The sequence below is a fragment of the Peromyscus leucopus genome, chromosome 4 (assembly GCF_004664715.2).
Source record: "Peromyscus leucopus breed LL Stock chromosome 4, UCI_PerLeu_2.1, whole genome shotgun sequence".
Taxonomy (NCBI): Eukaryota; Metazoa; Chordata; class Mammalia; order Rodentia; family Cricetidae; genus Peromyscus; species Peromyscus leucopus.
Window position 1 is genome coordinate 6,211,585 of NC_051066.1, and position 20,150 is coordinate 6,231,734.

Here is a 20,150-nt window from a genome sequence, read left to right on the forward strand (position 1 = left end):
CGAAGGAAGCTTTTCTTCCCTGACATCTAGGTACTTCCCAAAGTGACGCGCATATTTAGACTATAGCAAATTTTAGCTTTCTCCGACAATTTCCACAAAGTTGCTCTTTCTTCTCCGGCTGGTTGGTGCTCTGGCGCACGGCTGCTCGATCGGGCACAGGTGCGTTTTTATTGTGTTCGGACAGCACCGTGAGGGCTTTCATGGGCCTCTTCTGGTCACATCCTACAGGAAGTACCAAGACCAGCATGTGTCGGATTCGGTCAGTGATCCAATCCTGTTGTCATTACTGAGGCCTGGGAAGGGGCTCTTCTTGCCAAAGGGCAAGGAGAGAGTTACTTGTGGGCCAGACAGAGACAAGTAATTATCTGGAACCTTTATGAGCACACAGCCTCTCCAGATGTCTAGACAGTAGTGCATCTAAGTTTCGTTTCCGAGTTCTGTTCTCTTTGTAGGGCCAGATTTCTCACTAAGCTACAGTTTGTATGACAACATACAAGAACCCTGAGCAGAGCAGCTGGGTGAATTTTGATGGTTGCAGGGGATTGAGATTTGATGTCAGTCAGTCTCAACTGCTTTGACTGCTTAGGAAACCACCAATCTCAACACGAGCTTCGTCATGAAATGACATTTGGTCATTGTGATAGGGCTCACTGCCTTTTCTTTGTTCAGTCATAGAACTGGCCTTGTATAAACATCTGAAGACATTTTTTAGATTAACCTGAGGCACTTTTACAGTTTTATGGCTGACTAAGAGCAAATTTCATGTATGCACTATGTAACTCAGCTCCCTTCAGCCACCTGTGCCGTCATGAGCACAGGGCTTGTCTCGCCAGGCCTGACCCTCAAGAGGGCTCTGAAATGGTCTGTGTGTCTGTCCTGTCTCATCCTTGGTCACTTCTGCAGTGTAGCTGACCTTGTCTCCAGTGTTACTCTCAACCTCCAGGACATGGCCATTCTCAGGCATCTGGAAGACTTTGCCATAGAAGTGACCTTAATTTGTTTTGCATGGCCCCAAAGGGCTGGCTGACTTGTGTGCATGCATGCATTGACCCATTCATCCATTATTCAAAAAACCCTACTAAGGGCTAACTCTGCCAGGTTTTTTATGTCAAGCGCTAAGGATTCAGCCTTGAACAGAAGCAACAGGATTAAGTTCTGGTGGAGAGACAGACAGATATTAATCAAATCCCTCTTTGTAATTTCTAGCCTAGGGAAAGGGGGTACGGAGAAGATGAAGTTTGGAGAGGACACTCTAGGTCCTAAGGCAAGTAGAAACTCAGCAAGTTGAAGGAAGAGGGAGGGAGGCGGTGGCTGGAGGGCTGGAGGGAGAGGGGAGCAGAGCCAGACTAGACAGGTGGCCGGGGGTGTAAGTGATGGCGAAGAAGTTTAGGGAAAACGAAAGGGTGTAGATGTAGGAGCAGCTGGCGGAAATTAAGCAGCAATGGATTGCAACTTGATATAGAAAAAGACTGTTTAACAGGAAGACCGGAGAGCCGTGGGGCATAGTGTGGGTAAAGAAAGCTTTTTGAAGTCACTGGTAAAGGACACTCAGTCACAGATACTGGGTTGGACACCAGATGGTGCGTCAATCTCTGTACCTAAGCGTCTCCAAAATTCTTCCCCCACCCAAGGAAGGAAGACAGAGATGAGGTGGTTTCTGGGGTTTTGTAGAGGAAATGCCTTGTGCTGGCATCCAGTGGGTGAGAAAGGAGCCTGACTGTTTCACAGGCTGGCTGTAATATATCGTGGATGGAATATAGTTTTGTTAAAATTGCAGGTACATATAGATCCCACTCCTGAAGCTGCGTACCAAGGAGGTGGCAGTGAGAACTGGGCATTTCTGTAGTTAGGCAAAAATACTCTTAGAGCAAACTTTAAAACTCTTACAGGGAAAGAACAAGACTGCATAAAATCATGGTGGCAAAGCATTCTATCTGTCAGAAAAATTAAGACCATGTAGAAGAGATTGAAGTATCTACGTTCATATTTGAGATTTTCAGCCTGATCAGTGAAGAGACCAGGAACAAAAGGAAAACTGCTGTCTGGAAGATATTTGTAATTCATTCATTAAGAAAGGGTTGGTATTAAAAAGATAGAAACCCTACAGAGTAGGAAAAGATCATAACAAATAAGAAAGGTGTGGGTAAAAGATGTGAAATAGGGAGCTCAGAAAAGAGAACACAGTGGCCAGTAAGGTTTAGGAAGAATGTCCTCAGATAACTTGGGGAAGCAAATTAAAACCACTCCTTCTTAAGACAACATGGCCTACCCTTCATACCAAAGCCCAAGTGCTGGCTAGGATATGGAATAAGTAGAACTCATGAGCTCCTCAGAGGAGAGGAGGGTGGGAAGGAAATTTGCCCCTTGGCAGGAAATGTAACAGTGTACCTGACCTGACCCCACAGTTCCGCTCCTGGATATATAACTGGGGCATCACCTGTCCCTGTGGTCAAGGGTGTGTGTTACAGCATTGTTTAAATGTTAGAAGCAGGACCAGCAAGAGGACTCTTCAAGGAAAGGCACTTGCTGCCAAGCCTAAAGGTCCAAGTTTAATCTTCAGGACCCACATGATGGAAAGAGAGAACCCACTCACACAATTTGTCTTCTGGCACCCTCACACATACACCATGGCACATGCACATCCATGTACATAAACAGACACATCAATAAACATAGTTTTTAAAAGTTACGAGCAGCAGAAGTGTCTGGCACTGGAGAGTGGAGATGCTGTCTGGAAGCAATGTTCCGGATGCTGTACCAGGGTCGGGTCCATGAACTAGAGCTACAGTTGCCACCAATACAAACCTCTTGCGCATGTTGTTCAGCCAGAGAAGCTACCTGCAGAGAGGTATGCGTGGTAAGATGCTCATTTATGTAAAATCGGTGTGTGTGATGGAGTGTGGTAGACTGCTTCTGTTGGTTGTAGAGGTATAGAAATGTGGGCTGGGAGTAGACACCTGTCAGTTCATAACTGTATCAGAAGAATGAAGGATGAAAATGGGGCCAGGGAGAGGCCCACCAGTGTTTCACATGTATCTGTAGTATTCATTGTATGATTCTTTATCATTCATTACCTTGAAATATTTCAGAATTGAACAAATCAAAGGGAAAAGTCCAAATTATTTTTTTAGATTTTTAAAATTATTTTATGTGTATGGGTTTTTGCCTGTATGTATGTATGTATGTATGTATGTATGTATGTACATCACATGAGTACCTGCCCCGTGGGGGTGGGAAGAGGGCATCAAATTCCCTGGAACTGGAGTTTCAGATGTTTGTGAGCCACCATGTGGGTGTTGGGAATGGACCTAAGCCCTCTGCAATAGAAACAAGTGCTCTTAACCACTGAACCATCTCTCCAGCCCCTTCAGTTGATTTTGACAGGAAGACGGGGTTAGGAACCAAGGTCTAGAATCAGTGCTCCTGCTATTTCGGTGTGATTATACATCCTGGGAGAACTGCTTGGAATTAGATAATGTCTCCCCGGGTCCAGAGTGGGGTCTAGCTCTCTGCATGTCTAGCTAGCCCAAGTACTACTGCAAGGCCCACTGCACAGCAGCAGTCCTGGCGAGGGGCACTGTGTAGAGGAGTCCACTCTGGGTAGCGTGTCTCTCTTTAAGGTCTGGGTCAGCTAGGAGCAGACCTTGTGAATTCCAGGTGAGAAGCATGGAGACCTGGAGAGGCAGACTTTGAAGAGTGGGCTAGCTTGATCTCTTGTTGCTTTGATGAAACCACTCAGGCCATAGATAACCTGGGGGGGGCGGGTTATTTGGCTTACACTTACAGGTTATATAGCCCATCAGTGAAGGAAGTCAGGTCAAGTACCTGGAGGCAGGGACCAAAGCAGAAACCATGGAATGCTGCTGACTGACTGACTTGCTCACTGAATGCTCAGCTATCTTTCTTATACACCCCAGGCCCTAGGGATGATGCTGCCCATGGCAGGCTGTTCCTTCTCACATCGGTCATCAATGAAGACAATCTCTCACAGGCATGACCAAAGGCTAGCCTCATTGAAGCAATTCTTTAGTTGAGATTTCCTCTTCCCAGGTGACTCTTGGTTGTCAATAAAAACTAACCAGGACAAAGGGATTTCCTTAGACATTCAAGCAATTAAGGGAGGTAGGTAGCAACATACGATGTTGGCTGATTATAGGCTTTAATATTAGCACTTGGTTGTATCATTTATAGATTCCATGTGGAGCAATGTTTCTCCCAAACAAATTATACTCTGATCCAGAAAACCCTCTAGTCTTGACCTCACATAAGCCAACATTGTCACTGAAAAGTTGAGTCTAGAATGTGAGACAGACTGGATGTACTAGAAGCAGGCACTTGACAGCCATCCCTTGGGAAGTCCTGTGGGCTGTGGACTCTGAGCTTTATGAGAACAGAGCATGTGCCTCTTGGGTGTAGCTCCTGCCTGATCCATGGTATCTTGTTGGTGCTCAGTCGCTGTTTGTTGAAGGAGAGAAAAAATATGGATACAGATGCACAGGCTTTAGTTTTGTTTTTCATGTGCGCATACGCATGTGGGGGATTGTGTGCACATGGGTGTGTGTGTGTGTGTGTGCACATGCGTGTGCACATGGGTGTGGTGTAGAGGCCAAAGGTCTGTCAGTTGTTTTCCTCTGGTGGTTGTCTTCCTCTACTTTTTTTTTTTTTTTTTTTTTTTTGAGGCAGGATCTTTCACTGAACCTGGCTACCAATGAGCTCTGGGATCCACCCCTGCAGTGCTGGGTTTACAGATGTGTGCTGCTGTGCTAGGCTTCTTGTGGGTGAACGTAAGTGCTCGTGTGGCAAGCGTTTTCCCCACTGAGCACCCACACACACACACAGTTTCAAATATAGGGTTCTTGTTCGTTTCTTTCTTTGTTGTTTTGTTTCGTTGGTGATGGTTTCTTTTTTTGAGAAAGATGCTCAGTGTGAAGCCCCTGGCTGGCCTGGAACTTGCTATGTAGACCAAGTTGCCCTCAAACTCACAGAGCTCCCCTGTCTCCCAAGTGCTGGGATTAAAGGTGTGCACCACCACTGGCTTAGATACAATTTTTTTATTCGTGTATGTAGTGTATCTGTCTGTGTGAGTGTATGGCACATGTCTCTGGGTGCCTTTTGAGGTTAGAAGGTGTCAGATTCCCTGGAACTGGCATTACAAGTGCTTGTGAGCCACCAATGTGGGTGCTGGGAACCAAACTTGGGTCCTCTGGAAGAACAGCAAACATTCATAACTATTAAGCTATCTCTCCAGCCCTACAGGGTTTTTGTTTTGTTTTATTAAACTTTTCTTTTTCCTTGAAATGGGATTTTGCCATGCCTGCACTGGCCTTGAATTGCTGTACTTAAGTACTCCTCTTGCCTCAGCCTACCAGGAAGCTAGAGCTACAGGTGTGTACCAGTGTACCCAACTTTCAGTTAAACGCTGTATTTTGGTATATAATCATAGATTTGTATGCAGCTGTGGTGATACAGAGAACAGCATCTTTGATGACTTGAGTACAGCATCTCAGTAGGAAACAGTGATGAAACTCATTGGTCTTTCTTAGATTGCCCCAGATTTACATACACTTTGATCTCATGGTTAGATTATTGTGTCTTGTAACACAGATAAGAAATAGAGCAGGAGCCCGGTGGTGGTGACACATGCCTTTAGTCCCATCTCTCGGGAGGCAGAGCCAGGCAGATCTCTGTGAGTTCAAAGCCAGCCTGGTCTACAGAGCAAGATCCAGGACAGGCACCAAAACTACACTGAGAAACTCTGTCTTGGAAAAAAAAAAAATTGTTCCATCCCCAGAGGTGGGGGTTGTGATAACCAGAATCCTGTTATTTCAAGAATGCTTTATGAAGTCAGGAGTGGTGGTGCAAATCTGTAATCCCAGAACTCAGGAAGTACAGGCAGGAGAATCAGGAGTTTAATGTTATCCTTAGCTACATAGTTCAAGACCAGCCCGGACTATCTCTGAAAATAACAAATGAAGAAAAATATGAAACCTTTGGACTTGGCTAAATCCATGTACTGTAGCTCCCCCCAAAGTCAACCACATTGTTGTGTATGGTGGTTGTGTTTTCTTTTAGTTGGTAAGTGGTATTCCATGGTGTGGAGGTGTTGCAGTTTGTTTTATTCTTTGCCCCTGGGAAGACATCTGGATTGTTTCTAGTTTGAAGCTATTATTAATAAACATATACTGAATGTATTTTACACAGGTCTTTGTGGGTATAATATTTTCATTCTTCTGAAATAAATACCCCAGAATATAATTGCTGGTTATATGGTAAGAGCAGATTCCATTTAATCAAAACTGGCCTCTTCCACAGTGAGTGGGCGAGTGGTCTAGCTCCACATCTCCTCCAGCAGTTGTAACTGTCGCCACTTTTCATTCCCGAGCAGCAGTTTTAAAGACCAGTAGTGAATGCTAGTGACTGGCACTGTGCAGTGAATTATCATAGGACTCTTTGTGTTAAAGAACCGGGTAGGCCCCAGTACCACATAAACTAGGTGTGGTGGTGCACACCGGTAATCTCAGCACTTGGGAGGTGGAGGCAGGAGAATCAGAAGTTCAAGGCCATCGTCAAGTACACAGTGAGTTTGAGGTCAGCCTGGAATACCTGAGACGCTGTCTCAAAAAGAAAAGTTTCTGTTGTAGTTATGTAGGTCCTAGCAAAGCCCTGCCATTTTCATTTGGAATATATAATGTTTTATGATGTATTCTCAATAAGGTTCAGAATCTGTAACTCAGTTCAACAAAATCTGTTGAGCTTTAAAATGTATTTGAAGTAATATTTAAGTAGGCATTCAAAATTATGAATTAGATGTTTTTAAATTTCTGCATAATAATTTTGCACTGTAAAATATGTCCCTTCTCCCATTTCCTTCTGCCATTCTGATATGCTCATTAAAATATTTTTGTAAACGTAAAAAAAAAAAGAACCAGGTAGGATCTAGATACATGCCTTTCTCAAAGTTTAGTAGACATGTAAATATTATGTGAAGATTGTATTTCAAAGTGTTCAAGGAAAAAAAAAGGCTGGGGAGAGCCGGTCAACAGCTATAAGAGCGTAGTCTGCTCTTCTAGAGGACCAGAGTTCAATTCCCAGCACCCACATGACAACTCACGACCATCGATAACTCCAGCCCCAGGGGATCCAATGCCCTCTCCTAGTCTCTAAGGGAACTGCACACATGTGATACACATACATGCATATAGACAAAACACTCAAGCACATTAAAAAATTAAAAATGGAAGAATCAAAGGGCTCTGACTTTGGGGTTCATGCATGCCAGAAGCTGCCCTCCCTGTTCCCTGCTTCCTGGCCAGGCCTTTACTAGAAGAGTTTTTGTATGTCGTCATTGGAAGTTAGTTTGTAATCACATCTATTTCTGTGTCTCCTGGTGTATTTCAGAAAGCATTTCTGGTCTCTTGTATGCCATGAGCTATTCTGGTACCTGTTGTTAGGAAACCCTGGACTCCCTGCAAGCCTCACTCTGTAGTCTGGCACCATTAAAAAGTCCCCTTGGCCTTCAGTGGGGGACCCCTGCCATCTGTGCCCTGCTGCGTGCTTGTCACGGGGCCGAGGCCCTATGTTGGAGCTCTTGACATTGAACTCTCCCACTGGTGAGCTTCAGAAAACTGCCTGGCGTTTCTCACACAGTCTTTTCCCTGACCCTCGGAGAGTAGTTATTGATACTGATGGTTTTAACCATTAACTGGGTCTGAGACCCACAGGAACCTAGCTGCATGGATCTGGCCAATTATGAGTGTTGGCACTGATCTCAGGGCCAGCTGAGGGAACCACCAACCTCCCCTGGTCTCCTTACTCAGTTTCGGCAGCTCTTGACTCTGCAGAGGGCCTGATCCTGCTTTCCAGGAATCTGACTTACATAATGACAGTTGGCCTGGCCTATCTGTGGAGTGGAAGGCTTTGCTTCATTCCCAGGCCATATGTAGAGATTTAGCATGGAGGTCCTCCGCACTGTGCAGCTTGCAAAGCGTGATCCAGCATCCTTACACATCAGTTTGCTGAAACAGAAGGGTTGCTATTTAGAGCCTGGACCACATGGCACATAGGGAATTGGAAGCTTCCTGGTTCCTGTCCGCACCTGCCTGGTTCTGATGGCCCACTCTAACCAGGCTTCACTTGTCTGTCCTCCTGTCATGGCGGCAGTAGGTCTTGAGTATTTTCTAACTGAAGTCACCCTGCTGGGCCAACACTCTTAGTGAGGAGATCAGGTGCTAACATTGGTGTGTTCCCCTCAGTCTGCTCCCCAGGAAGCTTGCTGCTTAGACAGGGTACTCTCTTACTGATACATGAGGGAAGAAGTTTTGTTTAAAATCCTTTAAAAGTTAATTATTTATACCAAGTGCCCCTTCCTGAATCTCTCTAAAAACTTGAGAGAAATGGAGATTAATAATTGAGACAATAGCAAACATTCAGATGAGCTTTCATGTAATAAATGTCCATTTAGCACCCTGGCTGCTTTTCCTTATGGATTCTTTATAATCCTTTTAAATGGGATATTTTCACCCACAATTTAAAGATGAGAGAACTGATGTCCAGCGAGGCTCAGAGCCCAGGTCTGTGGCTGTAGTAGCGCTTGGAAGGAAGACACTTATCTCCTACCATCAATTTTCCCAACAGAAACTTTGCCCTGGGCCTGGTGCTTCCTTATAGCATGGTTAGCAGGTTTCCAGGGATTCCAGAAGCACCTGGAAGAGCAGTTTTCAAAGCATTACCTGTGACCACCTGCAGCAGAACTCCCCGGGCTACTTGTTTGGCTGGCAGATGGTCTGAACACAGCCTCTGGGAACGGGACCAGGGAATCCACATTGTTACAAAGCTCCCCAGAGAGTCAGGTTGAGTGTTTTTGTGGATATTAGGAATGTGGGGTTATGGGTTGCCCTGACACCAACTGTAGGGATTCGTGAGACTGCTACAGGGGAGGGCAATGTGGCTTTTTTGGTTTTCTTTTGAGAACCGCTTAGTAAATAGCTTGGGCTTTTTCAGTCATCAGGGTTTCTGTTGGAATTACTCGAGTCCACCGCTGTAATGCCAAAGCAGATGGACAATCCACAATGAGTAGGTGTGGCTGTGTTCTAGGAAAATCACTTTTAAAGGAGGCAGTGGATCGCTGTCCTGACAGAGACATCCTGGCTTGTGTACCTTCTGCTTCCCCTCTATGGAAGTTACATTACTCCTCCTCGAGCTAGCTACAGAGAGCTTGCTCATGGTGGGCCCCGGCCGCGAGTCCTATTTCTTGGGTTGCAGGGGGCACTCAAAGTAGCTGTGTCAGAAAGCCCCTCCTCCCGGGCATCCAGCACAAAAAGTGACCTACTGTGTTGGGCCTAGTGGTGCAGGTCTATCATCCAGCTGTTTTGGAGAATGAGGGAGAAGCATCCAAGTTCAAGGCCAGACTGTATTCCAAAATGAAAAATTTAAACAAACAAAACTGTGCTACAGATATAGCTCAGTGATAGAGCATTTGAACACACAAGTCCCTGTGTTCACTCCCCAGTATCAAAAGGAAAAAAAATTAAAAATGCTTATTGCAGTAGATAAACCCGATGTTTAGTGACTTCAAACAGTGTGCTATTTCTCACTCAGACACAGCCCAGGGAGGTCATTCCTACTGCGACTCTTCTCTGTAGCTCTAAGACAGCCTAATCCTGTTGTTGTACCTTCTGTGGTCCTCCCAGACCCCTCCATTCCAGCTACTGGATAAGGAAACAGACCCCAGATTGCTCACAGGAAAGGCTCCTGCCTAGATGCGGGCAAGGTGCAAACCCACTACATTCCATTGGCCAGAATGCTTCTTGCTTGGGGTTCAGAAACTGATTTCTGAATTCTGTGAAACCCTTGCTCTCTGGAGTCTCTGTATTTCTATCTTTACTTAAATCCATTGTTCTAGCTTGCTTTTCTGTTGCTGTGGTAAAAACACTCGAACCACAAGCAACCTAAGGGAAGACGAGGTTTATTTCACCTTACAATTCCAGGTCATGGTCTGTGATTGAGGGATTCAGACAGAGCAGGAACAGTAGGGAAGCACTGCTCACTGGCTTGCTCATGGCCGATGCTCAGCTAGCTGGCTTACACAGCCCAGGCCACCTTCTTACAATAGTGCCTCCTATAGCAGGCCGGCCTTCCCACATCAATCATCAGTGAAGACAATCTCTCACAGGCATGGCCACAGGCTAGTCTGATTGAGGCAATTCTTCGGTTAAGGTTCCCTCTGAAGGAACTTTGGCCAACTCAAGTGTAGTGAGCATGGCCCTGGCAGGCCCCGTCCTTCTCCCCCACTCCCTCTGCCTTGTTAAAAACCATCAGATTATATTCCTAAAGCTGCCACCAAGGCCTGTTCCCTTATTTGGCCCCTTCCTCCTCCTGAGGCTAACAAGGTCCAGCTATCAAAGTATTGAAGTCCAGCATCAGAAGCCCCCTTTTGGTCACCTAATTAACCTGCCCAATCAAAATTAAACACCTCACCCTAACACGGGGTTTCCCTGTTTACCTTTATAAACCGCCATTTGCCTGTGTGCCACGTCTGTCTCCTCTCTGTCCCTCTCCCTTGTCCCTTCCCCTTCTCCCTCATCCTCTGTCTGTCTTTGTCTCTTATCCCCTGCCTCTGTCCCTCTGGGCAGATAAATCTCCTCTGTGCTGAGAACGTGGCCTTGGGGATCCTGAGCACATACTTTCCCTTCCACCTTCTTCCCGGGTGATTGTGTTGTCTGTGGTTGACAGAGGTATTTGACCTGGAGGGACAGAGGTATTTGACCTGGAGGGACAGAGAGGAGACAGACGTGGCACACAGGCAAATGGCGGTTTATAAAGGTAAAGAGGGAAACCCCGTGTTAGGGTGAGGTGTTTAATTTTGATTGAGCGGGTTAATTAGGTGACCAAAAGGGGGCTTCTGATGCTGGACTTCAATGGGCCTTGTTAGTCTCAAGTTGATAATGAAAACACACCAGAACACCCATCTAGTTCTTTCCAGAACCTGCTTTCTTCCCTGTGAAAAAGCCAGTGGGAGCCAGCACATGACTTCACTCTGATTCTGTCAGGCCTGCTTTCCAGAAGCTGCAGCCTCAGAAGGGACATGGTCCACCTTCTGAATTGCTGTGGATCTCACTTTTTCCAAATATTTTTGCAGCTGTGTAAGGCAGATCACTGCCTTTCCATCCCCCACGATTAGGCTCTTTATCACTTCTGTCTGTCCCCTAAATCTGGGCCACATGTTAGGTGATTGTGATCATAACATCCAATGTAAGACACTTTCTTTGGTAAATATGCGCCTCCCATTCCACTTCTGATGCCATCTACACAGACACACGGAGACCTAGGTTTCTTCATCTTGAAGCTCTGCCCTGCTGCAAGCCTTTGGAGTCTCCCACCCTGCTAACCCAGGGAGGCTATTGTACCTCCCAGGGCATGGGTCTGCAAGTCATCTATGACATTGTTGTCCCATCCTGTCTTGACCAGAGCTAGATCCCATGGTCTCATCACAAGATGAAACAAACACAGTCCAAAGTGAGTCCAAGAGAACGGAGTAATTTGTCAATCCAGGACACACAGCTGCACCTGCATGGTAGGCCAGGCCTGTCTACATGGAGACTGAAAGGCCCCTCAGGGAGGATGGCAGCAGGCAACCTGCTGTCAGGTACTGACCAGGAAGATCTGGATGATGTGTGTGCATCCCTGAATGCAGGCTTATTCCATTGCCACCCTTGCCAGGCAGTGGGTGGAACAGTGAGCCTGGAGCAATCAAAGTTCCCTGGAGAGCTTTGGATGACCCCTGCCACTGGGAACCCATGTCTTGACACCTGGGGAGGGAGGGGTTTCCAACATGTCTACTTTGGATAACTCTTACAGGCCAAGGTATGTGCCCTAGTCCTGGTTTTCACACAAGCAGGCTCTCTGCAGAGGACTAGAGGGTGTAATTGGAGAGAGGGAAGGGCAGCTGGCAGCAGGTATCCTATAGCTGTGGCACCCTTGATGGTTTTCATGGAGTGCTCTTGCTCATCTAAGAAACGTCTAGGGAAAGTGGATGTCTAGGGTGGCGTGTAATCGTGGGACTGAGGGCTGCCATCTCTGCTGTGTTTGCTTCTGCTGTGTTTGACAGAGATAAAGAGCTGACACCGTGTCCTTGAACCTTCTCAGCAGAGGGACCCATAGCCCCTGTTTTGCTTTTTGTGTTGGGCTTGTTGAGTTTAACCTGCCGCTGCCGCTGCCACTGACTTAATTATGGTCCAAAGCTGGGGTTGCAGTCAGAGCAGAGCATCCACCCTGCCCGGGCTTTGCCATGCAGAGACCCGCCTCTGAAGGAGATCTGCTGTCCACAGTAACCCAGCCTTACAGAAGAGAACCTTGGAAGCAAAATGCAGGGCAAGGACAGTGTCTCAAGGAGCATTTTCAGACCACACTCCACAAATGGGCAGAGAGGCCAGACTGGAATAAACCTGTGGGGAGTTGTTTTAGTCTCTCTTAGAGATTTTTTTGTGTTCCGAGTAAGGGGAGAAAGGATGTCCATCCAAGCAGGGAGGTGGCCTAGGCACCCCTTTGAAACTGTCGTCATTGTCACACACTTTCAGCTAAAGGAGTGAGGGCAAGAAAAGGTTAACTTTCTTGTATAAGATTAATTCAGCCATCTCTGTGAAATGGTGGAGGCAGAATACCATTAGACGCTAATCTCATTTCTCTCATGCTGTCTTTCTTGGAGCCTATCAAACGGTGTCCTGGCAGAGAGTCAACTCTGGATGCTGAACATCAGAGTCAGTCTCTTCCGAATGTGCCAGAAGGGCTGTAATTTAGAAAATGTAGCTACCTTGTAAGGAAGGATGAAAAGGTACTGAGCGCACCTGCCTCTGCATGTGACAGACAGTCCAACTAGTTTGAATAGATGAAACGTGTGGTTCTTGCGGAATTTTATTTTCTGTTGTATTAGAGCTGTTTGCATGCATTGTCAAGGCAAACTTATTCAAACTGTTTGTCCTGGGGGCTCTCTGCTGTTCCTTGGGTACTGTACGGAGTCCTAGGTAGACTAAGTAGCCAGTAAGGTGTGTGCCTTTGGAGAGGGGAGCTGCGCATGCAAGATGCAAATGCAGTAGCAATTTTCATCTTTGTTTTTCTTGCTCTTAGACACGGCATGTGAGTTTGCTTCTCTGATTAAGCCTGTTTGGGTGGGGATAGAGGGGAGGGTGGGAAGTATTAGTCGCTGCCATGTGAAAAATGAATATACTCAGATGTTAGATTTTCGTATTTTCTATTCTGCTCGCTCTCTCTCTCTCTCTCTCTCTCTCTCTCTCTCTCTCTCTCTCTCTCTCTCTCTCTCATGTTAACACATAAAATCTTAAATTAAATGCTGGGGAAGGGGAGGGGAGCTTATGAGGATTTGGGAATTTTTGTCTCCTCCTTAAAATACAGCTTTAAATGATGCTGGTTATTTTTATGTTGCATATTTGGAACAAAGAGACTCTACTCTTTAAGCAAAAGATAATTGCAAGATCTGGTTCAGCAGCTTTGTCCCTTGCCTCGAGTTCCTGCAGGGCTGCCATCCCTCCGGTAATATGGAATGAAATCATAACCCACCAATAGCTTTGGGAATTCCAATTGATTCCAAATGAACTAAATATTTAATTCAATCATCCTCTATACTTCTAGGGATGACTTGGACGTTTTTCTTTTGACTGAGGGCTCCATGAAAGCCTGGCTCTGCAATGGCTGCTGGGGACGGTGTCTGTTGCAAGGAGGCTCCCCTGCAGTGAGGTGCCTGGGCACTGCAAGCCTGTTCCATAGCAGCCTTTTTTTTTTTTTTCTCAGAAGGTGTGTAGCCAGATCGCTATGTATAATACTGATGAAGCATTTTTGTTCCAGCTCTGTCTCAGAAGACCTAGGCTGTAGACGTGGGGATTTCAGTAGGAAACATTATGGATCTGTGGAGCTGGTAAGTTAATGCTGTCTGTTCAGTAGTGGTACATTGATTTGGACTTAGAGGCGATTGCCAAGCTCATCAACCCTTTTTGTTGTATATTTACTATTAAACTGTATGTGTGCTGTGTCAAGATTTAATTGGAATCAGTAAGTGCTGAAAGGTTATGGTCATTTGATCATCTTTATCTCTTTTCATTGCTACGTACTTTTAATCTCGTGTCTTCCAGTTTGTTAAAAATATATTGTGGCTTGGTATTTTTCTCCATTAAGCAGTACATAGAACTAAGTAATTTATAAATTAAGAAAAGTAGCATTTCATTTTTATGTTATCTTGTTCCTGCAACTTTACAGATCTAGTTTTAAAAGTTTAATGATTATTGACTTTCACGTTCTGATTTTATCTTTGCTTTCTGGGTGTGGTACAGGAGTTAGAATATGTGGGATATTTTCCTGTTAAAAGCCTATTAGTTGGACAAGATCAGTAACTGTAACAGATGATAAATGTCTTAAATGAAAATATCTAATTTTTTATAATGAGACATTAGAGTTTGTGATATGGTTTTTTAGAGTGTATATTCTTTTCAAAGAGGGAAAGTGAAAGCATTGGTAGACTCAGTTTTTAAAGATAGGATTGTGATTTAGTCTTTCAATTGCATGGGATTTGAACCAGTTTCAGAAAATGTGCTTATAAACTGTACTGGTTATTATTGATCGCAATTGAGGACATTAACTCTACTTTTCTGTTAATTAAAAAATGAGTTGTTTCTGTCCACTAGCATAGTAGCCAGGTACCCACTGCTAGTATAAGCTGCATCGTTAGAGGTGTAACCAGGAGAGCAGCTTACACCAGAGCTGAGTACCAGTGGCCTCTGTAATAGACTGGACTGTGTGCCTGGCCCATGGCTGAGTATTCTGAGTATAACATAAAAGATTTGGTCTTTGTTCTTAAGGGGCTGAGCAGAATGAATATAGAATGAGTATAGCCACATCAAAGACACAGCGATTGACTCAGTGTGTGTTCCGTCAGTCACTGTCAATACCTAGCCCACTGACCCAGACCACTGCTTCTCCTTAAGGAGCCTGGGCATGAGTATAATTCAGAACAGGAAGAGCTAAATAGAGAAAGATAACATGATAGGAGCTAAGAGAAGGGAGGGAGCCACCTGCCCTATCAGGGAACCTCAAGGAGATGGCATGAAAGGCCTCATGAAGGACAGTAGGATGTGGGAGGTAAAGAATAGATGGCAGATGTGGGTAGAGAGCGGGATCCTTGGCAATGATGTTCCATGAGGCCAGTGGGCAAACGGCCGTGCCCAGAGGTGAGGCAGCGGGAGTAGTAACCAGCAAAGCCCGGGCTGTGGTCCACATCTCCACTCCTCCATGTCCGCCACCAGTCATCCACAACGTGGCTGACTTCTCTGCATGCGCTCCAAGTCTTCCTTGTTCCATCATTTACTGCTGACTTTGAATGTCTCTTGTCCTCAGTCTTCCCATCCATAGAGTAGGGACACTAACCTTTCCTTCTGCAGCTCTGCCATGAGTGTGAGATAGGACAATGGCACCGAGCACTTAGCGTTTTCATGTTCACCTGCCACAGTAGTGAAGCAAAATTCAGTAGCAGAAGTAGAGCTTTCATAGTCAGATGAAGACTGGACTGGGTCCAAGAAGTGGTCTGGAGCCCCGATGAAGTGAGAGTGATACCGAAAGAAATCAGCACGGGTGGCACAGGTGAAGTCTACAGATTGATACCCGAATGGTCCTGGAGAGCAGCAGGTGAGCTGAGCAGACATCAGAGTCGCAGGAAAGCTATCAGAACATAGACTGCAGGGCTACCAATGCAGCAGAATTAACCCACAGTTTGAGTCTCTAACAAGTTCCTGGATTGCCCTTGATGTTGTGGACCCCAGACCACACCTGGAGGGCCTCATTCACGAATCTAACTAGTCACCAACCATCCCCAACTTGATGAGGGAGCAAGTTCCTCAGTCCATTTGTTAATGATTTTCCTCTGGAGCTGTGTGTGTCCTTTTAAAATAAGATAAGATAAAATTTAAATAGGATTGAGAGATGGCAATTAAGAGCACTTGCTATTATTCCAAAGGACCCAGGTTCAAGTCCCAGCACCCAAATGGAGGCTCACAGTTGTCTGTAACTCCTGTTCCAGGGGATCTGACTCCCTCTTCTGACCTCTGTGGACACAGACATATATGCAGCCAAAATACTCATACACATAAAAATTTTAAAATGACTATTTTAATTAATAGTCATAATAAATAATTTTATTTTAATTAATATTTAAGTGTATTTTAAAATTATGTGGACAATCTCACTACTTTTTTTTTTAAGATTTATTTATTTATTATGTATACAGAAGAGGGCGCCAGATCTCATTGCAGATGGTTGTGAGCCACCATGTGGTTGCTGGGAATTGAACTCAGGACCTCTGGAAGAGCAGTCAGTGCTCTTAACCTCTAAGCCATCTCTCCAGCCCCCAATCTCACTACTTTGTAGCAAGTGTTTTCATTTCTCTTTAGCACCTCTGGTTTTTAAGGCTACAAACTTCACTTTTACATGGGTGTAATAAAATCATGCACTTAATTTTGCATTATGACTTTTCCATTTAACTGTTTTGTAAGTATCGTTTGTGCGTGTCATCTTCAGAGTCATTGTTTGGATTTGTATGTGGCAGTCAGTCTTGGCATTGAACTGTTCTTCGTAACAGTTTTCTTCCTTTTGTAAACTACATTGTGCCTCGTTTTTTTCCATATCAAAAATGACATCTGTGCTGACTGAAACAGAGGAAGTGAGTGGAACTCCAGCTTTGGGATCAAGGATCACTGAAATTGCCACTCCATGTTTTTTAAAGGAAGGTGATGTTTTCTCTCACCTCAGAGTAATACAATAGGTTGGTCTCTATGGCAGGCTTCATTCTAGCGCTCCCTGGGATACTGAAATCTAAGGATGTTGAAGTCCCTTATGTAAAGTAGCATCTTTGCATACATCTGACACACATCCTCCATATGCATTGTCACCTCTGGGCACTCAGGATACCTAATACAACATAAATGCCACAGAAACTAACAAGAAAACAGTCCACACATGTTCATTACAGACTCAGTTTCCCCTAATACAACATAAATGCCACAGAAACTAACAAGAAAACAGTCCACACATGTTCATTACAGACTCTGTTTCCCCTAATACAACATAAATGCCACAGAAAGTAACGAGAAAACAGTCCACACATGTTCATTACAGACTCAGTTTCCCCTAATATTTTCATTGACTGAATCTGCTGATGTGAAATGTCCATATGTGATGACTTGCTGTGGTGTGCATGTTCTCTGTTCATCAGGAAACAACTCTAGCTTTTCTTAACCTGGTGTGATGTAGACTGTTGGGAATCACAGAACTCAGACTTCAGAGAAGGGTTCCAGGAAATTGGAAGTTTAGCATAAATGTTGGCTTTAAAACAGCACAGTTATAGAGTCTTTGGTCAGAACTAAGCATGGCCATTCAAATCAGTAATGAGGGTGGACTCAGTACTTCATTCCACAAGTACCGGTTGTACGTAAATTTCATGAGAATCTGGAAGCCGGGATCCCTGTGGACTCCCCTCAGAACTCTTCAGCCTTCTCTCAGCAGGTTTTGAAGCCCTACCCTGGGGCAGGCACTGTGCTGGCTTCTCAGAGGGAGTGGAGAGAGAAGTCAGTCTGTCCGCTGCTTCCAAGAGCCGTGGTCTAGCTCCAGAAAGCAACCGCCTCCTCACACTTTGTGCCCTGTCCCCAGGCTGCCAACCACCTGGACCTCAGCTGCCCCTGGTGGTCACCAGAGCTTGTTTCCTTTCAAGAAAACGTGTGGTTGGGCTGCGCATTCAGTCTGCCTCCACCGTGGAGTAGGTCTCACCGGAAAAGAGTGACAGGAAAGCTGTTTCCCTCCAATCCGCACGATGCCTCATCCTTTCCTCTCCTGTCTGTCTCACTCATCTCTCTGCAAACCAGCTGCCTTTGCCCTCTCCAGTCCCCTTTCTGTGAAGACTTTCTAGTTCCATGTCTTTGAGTTGTTCTCTGTGTGCCTGTGGGTATTGAGCTCACCTCACTCTTTCCAAACGGCTATCCCAGCACCATTTGATGAATTTTGTCTTTCCTCTTTCGATAGGTCATAGTACCCTTCAAAAACATCAGTTGACTGGATGTGTGAGTCAATTGGGGGCTTTTTCTCCTGTCTCATTGGTGATTATGTCTATCTCAGGACAGAGTGATAGTCTAGAATATGGAGACTATGAAGTCTTTTCCTTCTTGATTGCCCTTGTGGTTCATTCTGGACTGTTGGCCCGTACTTTACCTTGCTCTTTCTCTCCATGCTTTGACTTGACCTCACTGCTCTCTAGAATAGCCTCAGTTTCTCCATGCCCCAGGACCTTTACACTTGCTCTCTGCAAGGATTTCCTAGTGCTTTGCATGGCCTGAGCTTAATGCTATCTTCTCACAGCCCACCTCAATCCACGGTGATCCCCTGCTGCCCTTTAACTTAGCACTGTATCTCAGTTTTCATAAATTGTTTTATTACTGAGTTGGTGTCAGTCTCCCAGTCTCCCTGGATCACATAGGTTCCATCTCTTAATTCCCATTATAGTCTTCATTTCTTGAACTTGAGTTTCAAATTTCAACTAGATAATCATGGATTCATTCTTCTTGGGTTGGGATGTGTCAGGGTAGTGGGGTCATTTGATACAAAGTTAACCTTCTAGAACCATTCCCTGGACAGAGTTTTTGGAGAGAGAAGATTATGTCTGAAGAGGACATAGTGTCAGTTTAAAGAAGGGCTGTGGAGGTAGTGTGGTAGGCAGAGTGCTTGCTGCATGCACCTGAGGATCTGATACATATCCTTAGCACCTCAGAACAAGTGTGGTGCACACACCTGTAACCCTCGCACTGGGAAACAGGGACAGGTGGAACCTGAATGCTCACTAGCTGGTCAGTCTAGACAGTCGATGATCCAGATTCATGAGAGACCCTATCTCAAAAACTGAAATGGTAAATTGTAGAGGAAGACACCAATGTCCACCTCTGGCCTCCACGCATGCACGTATAGGTGCTTGGACACACATGTATGCACACGCGCGCGCGCGCGCGCGCACACACACACACACACACACACACACACACACACGCACACGCACACACACGCGCACACACGCAGAATCTGCAGTAGAACACCTCCCCACCCCCACCTCCATGGATTAACAACATGCTCTCCTGAAGTGGATTGTGTAAAAGCATCTCATGAAACTTGCCTCTTCTCCTAGTGGACTCTTACGCCTGCCACTTTCGTTAATCCGGTAAGTACAGATACAAATTATTAAGCCTCCCCCAAGTAGCAATCTTGGCTGTTTGTTTGCTCATATAACCCCAGTACTAAGCACAATAATAGCATTAGTCACTTAATAATATTGATTGAATGAATGAGTGCTCTAGCTTGAGAGAAACTAGAGAGCAGCTTAACCCATGAAAAATAAATAAAGGAAAAGATAAACCAAGCCTATTTGACCACCACCAACGCAGTTAGACTCATTAGCTTGCTGCACATTCTGCCTTAACATATGCCATTTTTCTTCCTGATGGATTGCAAGTCCAGTCTCTCCTGGCAACAGTCCAAGCAAGGCACAGCTATTACACCATCAACCATCCCTCATCACTTTCTATCGAAATCTGTCAGGGACAGCAAAAGTTGTTTGTAGCTTTCATTGATCTGTTCATGCCCTTTGACTGCATAGACAGGAAACTGATGTGGTAGAAGTGATAAATGGTCTAAGCACAATATAGACCTCTGCTCAGTGCAGTCCAGCTGCAGATAGTCATGCACCCCTGCCTTTGGATGCTTCTGGGAAGTCACCATCTGCAAGTGATTTCAGATTAGCATAAATCAGGCTAGAATATTGTCCATTCCTTTGACATGCATGTCTTAGTGGGTGAGCTCACACTCTCTGCATGCATGCTGCTCCGCTGTGCAGGAAAGAAGCAGAGTGATGCTTCCTTCCGAAGGTGGCAGGGTTTTGTTGTTAGGAACTTAGAGTGGCCACAAAAGATGTCTGGTGGTGTGCTGTCTGAATGGCTGGCAATGAGCCTGTTTGGAATGTGCAGATTTTCATACTGGAAGATCCTTAAAGGTTTCTTGTTGTTGTTGTTGGTGGTGGTGGTGGTGGTGGTGGTGGTGGTGGTGGTGGTGTGTGTGTG

At 45.3% G+C, this 20,150-nt stretch overlaps 1 protein-coding gene across 10 annotated transcripts in view; it reads left to right on the plus strand.

Annotated features, from left to right (window-relative positions):
• The window catches only part of Garnl3 (GTPase activating Rap/RanGAP domain like 3), a 142,659-nt gene that overhangs the window by 28,917 nt on the left and 93,592 nt on the right, over positions 1 to 20,150 (plus strand). For 7 of the 10 annotated variants that reach the window (XM_028884762.2, XM_028884764.2, XM_028884761.2 and 4 more), the window contains one exon: positions 13,858 to 13,927. In XM_028884762.2, coding sequence (XP_028740595.1) covers positions 13,858 to 13,927 — 70 coding nt within the window. Of the gene's footprint in view, positions 1 to 11,744; positions 12,830 to 12,910; positions 13,132 to 13,319; positions 13,546 to 13,857; positions 13,928 to 20,150 lie in introns of those variants that run through there. The other 3 variants (XM_028884766.2, XM_028884765.2, XM_028884767.2) reach the window with 3 other exon arrangements.